This window comes from Neofelis nebulosa, chromosome 6 (genome assembly GCF_028018385.1).
Source record: "Neofelis nebulosa isolate mNeoNeb1 chromosome 6, mNeoNeb1.pri, whole genome shotgun sequence".
NCBI classification, from domain to species: domain Eukaryota; kingdom Metazoa; phylum Chordata; class Mammalia; order Carnivora; family Felidae; genus Neofelis; species Neofelis nebulosa.
The window spans coordinates 66,512,069-66,526,068 of record NC_080787.1 but is presented as its reverse complement, the minus strand read 5'-3'; the positions used below and the strand labels follow the sequence as shown (position 1 = coordinate 66,526,068).

The 14,000-nt window shown below is 36.1% G+C and overlaps 1 protein-coding gene across 2 annotated transcripts in view; it reads left to right on the top strand.

Annotated features, from left to right (window-relative positions):
* LMBRD1 (LMBR1 domain containing 1) overlaps positions 1 to 14,000 on the top strand; it is a 114,306-nt gene that overhangs the window by 42,899 nt on the left and 57,407 nt on the right. For both annotated transcript variants that reach the window (XM_058734372.1, XM_058734374.1), the window contains 2 exons: positions 218 to 306; positions 3,738 to 3,811. In XM_058734372.1, the coding sequence (XP_058590355.1) occupies positions 218 to 306; positions 3,738 to 3,811 (163 nt within the window). The remainder of the gene's footprint in view (positions 1 to 217; positions 307 to 3,737; positions 3,812 to 14,000) is intronic.

Genomic DNA, 14,000 nt, shown 5'->3' with positions numbered 1-14,000 from the left:
TCTGTGCTGACAGCTCAGGGCCTGGGGCCTGCTTCGGATTCTGTGTCTCCCTCTCTCTCTGCCCCTCCCCTGCTCACACTCTGTCTCTGTCTCTCAAAAATAAATAAACATTAAAAAAATTTTTTTTTAATTACTAGAAATTGAATTTTAGACCATTTCCTTTTATTCAAATTTTTATCTTTAAAACCATTAAGCATAATTATTTTCTTTTTTGTAGTGCTTTTGTTCCTCTGAATGTTCCAAATAACAAAAATTCTACAGAGTGGGAAAAAGTGAAATTCTTGTTTGAAGAACTTGGAAGTAGTCGTAAGTATTCTTTTTACAAACACACTCATAATAATACATATTTTGTACCTCTTGGGACTTTTCTGAGTAGTCTTGTTTTTATAGTGTTAAGAATTTAACCTTACAGCTCTTTTGACTTGTGGTTAAAAGTGTGCTAGAAAAATTGGGAACTGTGTGATGTTAAGACTTACTTCTAGCTATTATGTAGTTAGTCTCTTCATACAGTTACCAAGTTGAAACAAAAATATGATCTTCAAAGAATTTTAGCAGTGAAGGTCTTATAATTTCTTTGTATTCATTAATTCACCTGAGATTATATAGACAATGTTAAAGAAATGTGCTTGATATATTGTTTTTTATTTCTAACTTTTAGCCAATGAGAGAACCCTATATTGCTGTTTGATCATGATTAATTTTTTAAATGTTTATTTATTTATCGGAGTGACATAGTGCGTGCATGAGTGCGAATGTGGGAGGGGCAGAGAAAGAGGGAGAGAGAGAATCCCAAGTAGGCTCCATGCTGCCCACCCCCTAGACACAGGATTTGATCTCACGAACCATGAGATCATGACCTGAGCCAGTGTCAAGAGTAGGATGTTTAATCGACTGAGCCACCCAGGTGCCCCAGTAATGTTTTTATATAGAATATAAATTACAGAGGTTTTATATGAATGAAATAACATTTTATTATAAATGTACCTTACCAAAACATTCAGAATTGCTTTTTCAGAAGTTTTTCTTATGTGATTTAGGGTTTTAGAAGGAAAAAAATAGGCAGGTTCAGGTTAGGTTAAGAAAGATGCTCACTCATTGAAAAGATACAATGGGTATTAGAAACTGATATAAGTGTGTACTTATTACTCAATTTCATGTGCATTTGAACATAGTAATAACTTTATTTTCGAAGAAACCTAGAATATCTGTTTTACAAACCTGAAAAATTCTTATTGCTTTTCTATTTATTTTTAATAGGTACTGTACATTCTTGATCAACATTTCTTTTTCCTTACCCAGATACAATATTAAATGATTAAATTAAATCTTAGAGTCCTTGCTATACAACTTCTTAATTTTCTTGCTTTCCACTTAAGATTTCATCTTATAAATTGTGTTCCATTAATATCTTGCTGATACTAGCAAGAACTAGGATAGCAATCCTGGCATCTACTAATACTAAATTGTCAGGATTTATGCACCTGATCCTATTACTGAGGAATAAATTGCTTCTTTTCTTATAGTTAACTCCTTCAGGTCTCTTGAGTAATTACTCCTCTGCCTTAAACATCATTTCATAAGTTATGCTAGTCTTTGAGTATTAGTATAACTTGAATCAGTAATTATATAGGTAGCATTATTCTAATTTCTGTAATCTCATGCTCTTTAGTCTTAACATTATTTCTTGTATCTCAAATCTTAAACACCATATCCTAGAGTACATTTGACTTATCAAAATTAGTAATATTAATTTTTTTGATTGGTCAACCATGTTAGCATAATACTCCATTTTATCAATTGTAAGATGCATAGTTTCCCACATTTTTATATTTCTAATATTAGGATGCATTTTATTTTTTCTTTAATTTTTTTTAACGTTTATTATTTAATTTTGAGAGAGAGAGAGAGAGAGAGAGAGAGAGAGAGAGAGGGAACAAGCCAGGGAGAGACAGAGAGAGGGAGACACAGGATCTGAAACAGGCTCCAAGCTCTGAGCTGTAGGCACAGAGCCCAATGCGGGGCTCAAACTCAGGAATCATGTGATTCTAACCTGAGCTGAAGTCAGATGCTTAACTGACTGAGCCACCCAGGTGTGTTTTATAAGTGATAGTACTTTAAAATTGCTATCAGCAAAATACCAGATCTCTCCTTGTTTTATGAACACTTTCCATTGATAATTCTAGTAAGATCAAGAAAGTAATAGCACCGGGGCGCCTGGGTGGCGCAGTCGGTTAAGCGTCCGACTTCAGCCAGGTCACGATCTCGCGGTCCGTGAGTTCGAGCCCCGCGTCAGGCTCTGGGCTGATGGCTCGGAGCCTGGAGCCTGTTTCCGATTCTGTGTCTCCCTCTCTCTCTGCCCCTCCCCCGTTCATGCTCTGTCTCTCTCTGTCCCAAAAATAAATAAAAAATGTTGAAAAAAAAAATTTAAAATAAAAAAAAAAAAGAAAGTAATAGCACCAAATGTTTTTGAGTCCATAAAATAGGATGTTTTAGCTTCATGAGATTAAGGCTTAAAATTTACCCTTGCATGGTTTGTGAATTTGTTAATAATATGCTTTGTTCATGTGTTATATAAAAGCAAGACTTGAGTTTTAAGAAGAGAAATGATTCTAATTTTATTGTTATTCATGAAAAGATTAATATACATTAAATTAAAATTATATTTGGTTCCACAGGACTTGCATTTTAACTAGTTCAAAACAGTTTCAGGGTGCCTAGGTGGCTCAGTTGGTTATGCATCTGACTTCAGTTCAGGTCATGATCTCACAGCTCGTGGGTTTGAGCCCCGGGTCAGGCTCTGAGCTGACAGCTCAGAGCCTGATCCTGCTTTGGATTTTGTATCTCCCTCTCTATCTGTCCCTCCCCTGCTCGCTCTCTCTCTCTCTCTCTCTCTCTCTCTCTCTCAAAAATAAACATTTAAAAAAATGAAAAAAAAAAGAAAAGAAAATGAAACAGTTTCGATAGGACCTGCATTACAACTGGAAAAATTAGTATTACTAACTAACATTTAAGAAGATTCAAAAATGCATTGTATTTTATTGTATAATTTGGTATAATAATTTAAAAGTGTTACTCCTGCCTCTGACTTATTGGCCTTCCCTTAAGTAATTTCCTAAGTCTAACTTGTTAACATAGAATTCTATATTGGTGCTTTGTTTGAATTTATTTTTGTGTTTGCTTTTTTCCCCCCTGCCACATGGGCAGGCCAGCTCCTTTCAAATTAAAGGGTGAAATAAACTCTCTAAGATTTTAGTTTTAGACTCTATGTTGAAAACTTAATTGAAAATTAAGAACAAAGAAACCAAGAGTATCAAGATGAAAGGGAGAGGAAGAAAAAGTCAAGGTCACTCACTGGCTTTCCTGGGTAATGTTATTTTTCAAGGTCTGCCATTGAGAAAGTCCAGGATGGTTTTTTTTGCCACCTTTTGAGCATGTAATATTTTGCTGCTTTCTTTTTAGGCTCAATTAGACAGTAGTTTTTCTGTTTAATTTTAAGAAGTGAAAGAAAGAAAATCTTAGTCCAAAAGATCTTCTGCAAATCAGTTTGTCAATAGCTCTTTAAAAACTCTTGTCTCCACTTGGAGTTGACACTTCAAAGATGAGGTAATACACATTGAGTTTATTCCTTCAGAATGTATTAAGAAACCCAGTTTTTATATTTTTATATTGATTTTTTGAATATGAATGTTTGAATAGTATATATGTACACTTTTAACAGAGTTCTTATTTCTTTGCAGATGGTTTAGCTGCATTGTCATTTTCTATCAGTTCTCTGACCTTGATTGGAATGTTGGCAGCTATAACTTACACAGTAAGTGTAATGTTGATAATTGAGTTAAAATTTAAAAAATTACTTCATAAAGTAATACCTTAGTCATGTATTCAATTATATATTCCTCATTAACATTTTAGTGCATTCTTCTTCATTTTCTTAAGTTTTCTTTACATAGAGGAAGGCAAACTTTTAACTACTTAGTCACAATCATTTTATCTGTGTTTCTGAAATTTAATATTTAGAAACAAATCTTATAACTTGTAAACCTTGAAGTTAATTATATACTATCCAGTAATAGAGTTAGTGATTTATAAGCATATTAGAACTCTGAACTGTAGATCAGTATCTATTATGGATGCAATAGATTCATCCTACTTGGGCATATAGGGATTTTAAAATTAGATATTTATAACTTAATATTTCTCTAGTGTATAGAATCTAATCTTATACTCAGAGTATTTTTTATTTTTCCTGGAGTTGGTAAGGTCTGAGTTAATAGCTTGCCAGTCTTGTGTACAGACTACTCTTTGAGGGTTTTGCTCCAATTATAGAGGAAAAACCAATAATAAATGCTTCTTATCTACCTCCTGAAAGAGACTGGTATAAGAAACTTTAAATTATCTAGAACCTTTTCAGATTAATGGAATTTATGTTTATAGCATTCTTAATTCTTGCAGAAATGGGAAATACTGGTTATAAAGAAAACATTTTTGGATATTGTTCCAATATGTCTTTCTTAGGCATGAAAGAAATGGGCTCTTAGTGTGATAGCAGAATCTAGTTTTGTTAGATAATCATTCAGGTGTCATGATTTAGAATAAAAGAAGTCTAAAATGCATGCATTTTAATATCTGTTAGGTGCTTATTTGGGTACTCTGTTTTATTCATTGCCATTTTTGTTTTTTTTTTTCATGTATCACTACATAAGGAATTTGTCATAATATTAGTGGGTAGTTATTCTTCCATCTCACAGAATATAGGGGTAGTATGTTATTACTGTCTTTTAAGAAGCAGTCACAGATTAACAACAAATTAAGAGTTAGACCTGGACTCAAATTGCTATTCTGTGCCTGACTCATTAAGCTCATTTTGTATTTTTTAACCTTCCTGGGTCAGTGCCTTTCCCAGTAAATGGGAATAGAAAAATGCCTCTTACATATTTTTGAAGGTCAAATGACTTTGAAAACTGTAGGAAAATGAGTATATAACAGTGGATAAAAGATTAGTCAGGAGAAACAAATGGAAAAAGAGGAAACCAATATGTAAGATCAATATCAAGAACTGTGAAGGGTCTAAAATTTTATCCTATTTGCAGCCTGCTACAGCTCTTTGGTTGTTGACTGAAGATGCAAGATTTCTGGGTCAAAGACAAAGACTTTTACTTACAGTAATAGCAGTAGCCTTAGGATTAGCAGTTTCTTGTGCTGGTTTCCTGAGTTCACTTCCCATGGGACAACGTTAAGTACACCAGATAGTACTTTCATGTAGAAGAGGAACTTTGAGCTTAGGGAACCCGAATCTTTAGAATGGACAGTAAGCCTTTCTGCCCTTTGCTCTAGAGAAAGATGCTATCTTTGTTTTCTGAAGGCTGTTTTTCTATGTAAACATCCTTGAAAAGATAGTATAGAAAAAAAATGAGCTGTAGTTGCAAGGTGTGCAGAAATGAGAGACCCAGGGAGGATTGTCTTCCAATAGTCAAATGGTAGATGCTATGAAGAAAAATAAGGCAGTATAATGGGATAGACTATACTGGAGGCTGGTTCTGCTGTAAAAGTCAGGAGTGCCTTCTCTAGTATTTAAACAGAGACCTGAGTAACCAGCCATGAGGAGGAGTTAAGTGCAAAAATCCTGAGGCAGATACGTGTATGCTGTGTTCAGATAATAGCAGTGAGGCAAAGCCAGTGTGGCTGTAACTCAGTTAACAAGGGGAAGGATGACTGAAGTTTAGATGAGAAATAGCCAGAGGCCATGTTATGTAGAGCCTTTTAGACCATGGTTAGGATTTTGAATTTTGTTTTGAGATTAGAAGCCATTGAAAAGTTTTAAATGGAGAAGTAATAGGATCTAACATTTTAACACCATTGCTCTGGTGGATCTGAATTTCATAAGCTGTGGCAATGGTGAGTGTGGGAGTGGAAAAAACGTGTGAAGTTATTAAAATTCTTTAAAAGAGAGCTTCCCTCTAGGAACAATATTATTGTAAAGTAAATATTTTGAAGTAGTATTTTATATTAGTCTAGCTGAAGCTGCAAAAATTATCATTTAAGCAATCAACTAAACCAAATAAAATAATCATACTGACTAAATTACGATATCCTTACAAGAACTTTATTTTTCTAGAGTGCAGAAGGCTGGGCTGAGGACATTGATATAACATGGCCCATGCTGGGAACCTAAAAGACATAGACGGTATGCTGAATTGGTAGAGAGGGATCCCTTAAGTCCTAAGCCCAAGGGAGAGGGTCCAATGGAACAGCATAGTAAGATTAAACTACCCAGGACTTATATTTTTTCTTTAAGTAGAATAAGCAATAAAATACGATCCTTGGTGAAGAGTCGTAAATGTGGATACTGTCTGTGGGTCCCTTGAACTACTCTACTATCTAAATTTATTGATTTCTAAAGTGAGAATAATGTTTAATAAGATTTTGAGAATTTAAGCAGTTTACAGAGTCTTGGAATTTGTTGGCCCCTCAGTGGTCACTAGTAGCTCTCACTGTTGAATGTTCACACTTTAGTGTGATTTAAACTGTAGTGTACACCTCTTTTCCACATCTTGCAGTGAAAGTCAACCAGATGCTAATAGCAGTTGGGTCATGATCAGTGAGAATGTGGTTTATGTAAAAATGAGTAAGTCAAAGAGGTATTCAAAGTTCGGTGGTCGTTGCTTGGTGGGGGAGGGGATGGAGAGACAAACATCATTTAAATAGCACAAAATATGCTCAGAGCTCAGTGGAAGAATGTTTTGCTACCATACCAGTCTGGTCAGTTTTACTATCTAGTGTGTATTGAAGAGACCCTGTTTAAGGGGGTAGCATGATGGTTGTAGCTGAGCGCTAGTCCCGAGTGAAAGTCTTTATGTAAAATCTGTTATCTGAACCATAGCTTCTCTGTCTGTAAAAATAGGCCATTACTACTCAATCTTTATTTAAAATTTGAGAGTTGAAAATTAACCTGTTTATAGATAGATGGTTTTATTATACAGAGGTGGTTAATAGTATTAATTACCATATTTGCTTACAGATATAAAGCTTTCTTCCAACTTGTTATGGAAAAGCTTGAGAATTGAGCTTTTCACATTGGTGGAGCATGGAAAGAGGGTACAGTACATATCCATGGGAAATAGAGGAGATTTAATTTTAATTAAAATACTCAAAGTGGGAAGTTAATGTTTAGACTATTTTGACCCTGAGTGCGAAGAATTAATTATTAAAGGTAAAGTCGTGTCTGTTACAGACTCTGTAACTGTTAGTATTGAGACCAGAGAAGTTTTTGTAATGTGTCAATAGAGTGTGATTTTTCTTAGCTATACGTTATTGTTTAGTTTAGAAACTAGTTGATTATTTAAATTTTACCAAGATTGTATCTATTCTGTGTCTTTAAGGGATAACCCAATAATTGGGCGCTCAATTTTAGAAGAATATCAGACAACATATAGCTTGACTATTGTTTTCAGCTTAAATTGAAAAGAATCTGCTACTTTTCAAATAAAAAAAGGAAACCTTTAAACACAAATATTTATGTGGATATTTTAATTTTTTTCGTGCCACCAAGTGGGGAAATGATGAATGATACTTTTCATACAAAATGTATCCTGTGGACTACTGAAGTGCCTATAGAGGTGGTAACTACTGAACTTTCTATTATATACACATTGCAGTGAAAATCCGACCATGTCACGTGTGTATATGTGTATACACATGCACATACACACACACATATAACATGCTAATACATATACATTTAATATAAAATATAAAATGCTGGATTAAAGAAAATAAAAATGATAAACTAAGGATTCAGAAATAGAAATAGAGCATTGGTTCTCAGTAATCTTTGAGGAGAGAAAGGCTCTTTAAAAGTCAAATTTCTCAGCTTTCCATGTGATACAGTTTCATTAAGTCTATGCCACTGATTGTAAAATGTACTTTTACTTTACGTACCACTATGATGATCTCTGCCTATGCTTTTTATTATTTATAATTTTTGTTTTATATTTCATGAGGAGTTTTTACATATGTAAGTACTTTTATTTTTTTCACTTATATAAATACATTTAAAAAATCATATTCTTCATATATAATAAAAATATATATACATGAAATAAATTGAAAAGGTGTTCCTAAAACTTCACATTTGGAATCTGAGTCTTCTGAATCACTTTTTTGAATTGGTTATTCATGTCCATGTTTTACTATACAAGATTGTTTCTTGGGGCACCTGGGTAGCTCAGTTGGTTGAGAGTCTGACTCTTGGTTTAGGTTCAGGTCATGATCCCAGGGTCATGGGATCAAGCCCTGTATTGGGCTCTACACTGAGCATGGGGCTTGCTTAGATTCTCTCTCTCTCTCTCTCTCTCTCTCTCTCTCTCTCTCTCTCTCTCCCCCTCCCTCCCTCCCTCCTTCTGCCCCTCACCCCAGCTCACACATGTGTGCTCTCTCTCAAATTAAAAAAAAAAAAAAAATGTTTCTTTTGTCTTATCAAGAGAATTAGTGATGCAGCTTTTCTTGAAGCCTCCACTCTTATCTCTGAAATTTTCTTTGAAGGTGCTAACATACCCAATGTGTAAGTATAAACTGATTTTGTTGTTTCTTATCTTGCCATATGAAGGGCAAATGGAAAATGGCTTTTACCTTGGGTATGTTTCTTTAAGCTCATAAAGCACTTGACTGTTGCTTTGCAAGAAAATACAGAATTATGCTCCTTGTTTCAATAAATATTTGCTTCACTGTTGGCTCCTTTGCTCTTTTTCTACACATTAACTTTTTGTTTCAATGTCAAATCACAGCCCTATCTTAAAGATATTTTAAGTGGCAATTAAACTCAGTAGTGATAGCAAGAAGGCATGTAACTCTGATGAAGAAGTAACTATAAAGCAACCAGCTGAGACCAAATTTGTGCCTGGGCTGGTAATGACAGCTATGTCATGACTTCTGTGTAGCCAGTGATTATAAGAGGCATCCGAATTTCACTAATGTTAAATGTGAGAAAATATATATCTTAAAATCAATGAATATTTAAAGGGGAAATCTTAATTGAGTATATGTTTAATGAATTGTTTCATTAGTCATAACAGCACACGTGTTCTTGAGTAATAGGTGTTACAAGTACATGTAAGACATTTATGCAGTCTACAGGCAGTGCCTTTATAGTATTCCATGGATCACAGATTGGAAACTATCATTCTGGATGTTAGAGAGATATATGAGGAGAGAAAGGCTCTCTCTCCTCATATATATAGGGAAAAGTTGCTGTTCTAAACTGGGCAGTGTAAGAAGGTATTAGAAATGTTTGTAATTTGTATATATTCTTTTGAAAATTTTGGGTTTTATTTATTTTTTTTTTTTTAATTTTTTTTTTCAACGTTTTTTTATTTATTTTTGGGACAGAGAGAGACAGAGCATGAACGGGGGAGGGGCAGAGAGAGAGGGAGACACAGAATCGGAAACAGGCTCCAGGCTCCGAGCCATCGGCCCAGAGCCTGATGCGGGGCTCGAACTCACGGACCGCGAGATCGTGACCTGGCTGAAGTCGGACGCTTAACCGACTGCGCCACCCAGGCGCCCCAAAAATTTTGGGTTTTAATATGGATGGTGCTTTATTTTTGGAACTTGAAACAAATAAAATTGGAAGCAATTATGACCAACCTGGAAGCATATTAAATGATACAATCTCTTTAGCCTTGTTGATTTTCTGGTAATTCACTAGAGGGCAGTAGTAAGCAATAAAAGTTTGTTTCTGAAAAGGATAGCTTTTTAAATACATTTTTTTCCAAAGAAGTCTGAGGTTAAGTTCAAAAAGACTATTTGAGAACCTAAGGTTGTATTGACTAAATGTTTCATGTCAATTTTATTAGAATCTAAATATTATGGTTACATTTCCTGATAATCGTTGAAACTTAAACATGCAATCCTTCCTCCCCCCGCAAAAACTCTAAAAGGTAGGTAACCCCAAACAATGACAACTTTCTCTAATTGTTTTTTTCAGACAATTAAAAATTCATGAAAAGATGTATTCTGGTCCCCTGTTAGCACAAGGTGTTACCAAGGACATATCTTTATTTTCTTAGATTTTTGTGTTTAAGCTATTTAGGAATTTAGTTCAGCTAGTCTAATAAATATGTAAATTCCATGTAAGGAATTAGGTTTGTGTGAACTAAGATTTATTTTTCAAACAATTTTTGGTTAAATATTAATAGAAAAAATTATTTTAGTAATTTAATCTTTATTCTTAGAATAAAGGTAGGAAAAAGAATTGAGACCTAGTTTTTATAGATCAGATAGTCTCCTGTACTTGTTAGTAGTCTGGCTGATAAATCTATGTTTATAAGAATTTTCTGAGTGATTCTGATTAGCCAAGTTTGGCCAATGTGCAATGTGTTTAGTGATGAAACAAATGTACGGACCAATCATGTTAACGTACAGTGTTTTGTACTATAATAGAGTTATAAGCAAGGCACATTTCAAGTCAAGGCATATTTCTCAGACATGGTGTAATTAAGCTGAGGCCTGAAGGGCACTGAAATTTGCTAGAGAAGTAGAGATGATAGGTTGGGCATTCTAGATAAAGGCACTGCATGTGCCAAAGTGTGGAAGCTGGAAAAGCCTGTGTAAAACTGGAGTGTTTTAAGAATAGTGAACTATAGGGGCGCCTGGGTGGCGCAGTCGGTTAAGCGTCCGACTTCAGCCAGGTCACGATCTCGCGGTCCGTGAGTTCGAGCCCCGCGTCGGGCTCTGGGCCGATGGCTCGGAGCCTGGAGCCTGCTTCCGATTCTGTGTCTCCCTCTCTCTCTGCCCCTCCCCCGTTCATGCTCTGTCTCTCTCTGTCCCAAAAATAAATAAAAAACGTTGGAAAAAAAAAATTAAAAAAAAAAAAAGAATAGTGAACTATTCAGAGGTATGAGGCATGAGACACGCTGGTAGGGGTCATGAAGAGGTTTGTATGCCAGGATTAGATAATTACAAGACCAGTAATTCACAAGACCAGTCATTCTACCTGTCATTGAAAAAAAACAAAGCAAAATGAAACAAAACAATCTTACATGATACAGAAAAAAGTTGTACAACATAGAATTGCTCTGGTTGAAGTAGCAGCAGGCCTGGCTACCTGCCTTCTTGTCTCCTGTAGTGGCTCTAAAGGCATCTACCCAGAATCCTAGGGTCTCCTCCTAGAGCCCTTTGAAAACTATTTTAATTCATCCTAGATATCTTAATGGAAGTTAATTAGAGGAGTGACATAATCTGATGTGGGTGCTAGAGATTACTTTGCAAGCAGTGTAGAAGTTAGGTTTATAGAAGTGAGACTAGTAGACTACAGATTCTTTCGGAAATAATATTGAATACTGAGGTTCTGTATTTAGGGATAAAATCCATTCAACAGAGAGTAACAAGCATTGGGGTAAAATAAGCTTGTTTGGAGATGGTTGGGAGGACAGGGAATTTATTTGGGCATAAACTGTTTAAGCAAAATATTTTTGCCTTGGAATTTGGTTGTAAAAAGCAACATAGACTTGGTGTTAAAATGATATGTGAATGCAGATGATTGGCAAATAATCATGGTAATACTGCTTATTCATCAGAGTCTGAAAGTATTATGTTACTTTCTTCCCAATAATGTTTTGAAAATTTGTGGAACTACTAGAAGAAACAAATGGGTCAGATGGTAAAAGGGATAGGAAAGTCCTATAAGGAAAGGTTAAAGAGCTGTGGTATACTTTGGCTCCTGTAGGCTTCTTAATTTACATTTTCAGTGTTTTAAGTATATAATATTTTATATTCTTTACTTTTTCTATTTTATCAAGGTCATTACAAGTATAGATTTGATAAGAATTTATTAATTGCAAAAAAATTACTCTAAATTATGTGTTCTTCTAATAGGAAACAGAACCTTCTTCCTACTATCGGAACCTACTTCCTACTACCACTTTAGGAAGAAGGGGAAATGATAGGGAAGTCATGAGAACATTAACTTTGAAATACTATATTTTAAGGTATTTCTCCCTTAGAAAATAACAAAGATTTGAATATTGGGTAATAATTTTGTATAATTATCTAGATACAATGTGTTATAGGTAGTAGGTATTACCTGATAGAACTAGTTGATTTCTGGGATTTTAGTATGTTCTTTGTATTCTCCCTTAATTAAAAATAAATAAATAAAATAAAACAAAACCAAACCATGGAGGGAGTTTAAAGATGGTGGCATAAGAAGACCCTGAACTCACCTTCTCCCATGGACACGATAAACTTACAGCTATATTTGGAACTAGATGAACAGCACCTCCACAACAAAAGACAAAAAAGACACATTCAGTAGTGTAGGAGAATCAAAGATATGGCCTTACCCAGGGGACCCCATCCCAGGTGACACCACAATCAGGAGGGATCCCCCAAGTAAGGAACTCTCCCTTGAGTAAAGAGATTGTGTCCCCTATCAGGCATCCTGACCCTAGGGGCTGGCACTGGAGAGATATGCTGCCCCCCCCCACCCCCCTGCCAAAAAAATCCTATCTGGTTTTGAAAATCAATGGGTAGGTTAAGAGAGGGAGAATCACAGAACTATAGGGAACAGAGATTTCTGCTCATAAGTGGTGTGTGCGTACACCTGCTCTCCCCAAGATCCAGCACAAAAGCAACAGATTGAAGAGTACTTATACTGTGAGAGAGAACCACTTAACTAATTTTAAGGTGGCTATGACAAAGGCAGGGACCTATAGGGACTTTATCTGGTGATGGAAGCATTGGTGGAGTCCATTTTTGGAATCTCATTCTAACTTGCTGATGACAGAGCAGATGTGTGCCATTTTTGTTATCCTTCCTGTAGCATGCTAGCACTAGAGTGCATACTCTGTCCACTTACCCCTTACCCTGGCTGGCAAGCACCCCGCACCACATAGCCCCCCAGCTGCAAAAGGGCCAGGCTAGTGTCCCCACTGTACTCATTCAGTGATTAGACTGCACATGGGCCAGATGAGCACCATGATCCCCACTTTCCCCATGTAGCAGCCGAGCTGCAGGTGGTCCAAGTGGGTGCTGTAAGTCCTGCCCAACCTGTGCAGAGAACCAAGCTGCAGCTGGGCTGGTAGAGTGCGCTGAGCCCTGCCCTCACTGTGCAGCAGCCAAGCCACAACCCAGTTGGTCCAGCAACTTGAGTCCTACCTTCCTGTGCACCTGATAGGCTACAGCTGGGCTGATGAGCACCTGAGCCCTGTTGTCCCCTAGCAGCAGCCAGGCTGTAATTAGCTTCCAGAGGGACCTCAAGGCCCATCTAACCTGCATAGAGACTGGGTCATAACCATGATGGGCAAGCAGCTGGAACCCCACTCTTCCTGCACAGTGCCTGAGCCACAACTGGGTGGGATGAGTGACCTTTCCACACAGCAGTGCTGGCTCTGCCACAGCTGGTGGTGGGCATATGCAGCAAATAGAGTGGACATTCATATGAAGTGCCTGGCTCTGATGGCCAAGGGAGATTGGTCTCATGGCCCACATGCACCAGCTGTTACACAAGACCACTCTTTCAAGACTGAGGGAGGTAGCTATTTCACATAATACATATAGACATAGAGGCAAAATGAGATAGAAGAGTATGTCCCAAACCAAAGAATAAGGCACATCTACTTAAAACAAAACAAAAACTTTACTGAAATGGAGATAAGCAATTTACCTGATAAAGAATTCAGTAATGGTCCAAAAGATGCTTACTGATTTGGGGAGAAGAATGGATGAACACAGCAAGAACTTTAACAGAACTACAGAAAATGTAAGAAGATATCAAATAGAAGTTATAACTGAAATGAAAAATACACTACAGGGGTTCAGTAGCAGAAGGGCTAAACAGAAGCATGAATCAGTGAGCTTGTTGTACTGTATTTACATTATTTTTGCAACTTTACCTTTGAACCATACATGTTATCTATTCTGTGAATAGTATTATACAGATGTAAATTTATATAACTGTTAATGTGAAATAAGAGAATTATGGGACAGTATAATCATGATTCACT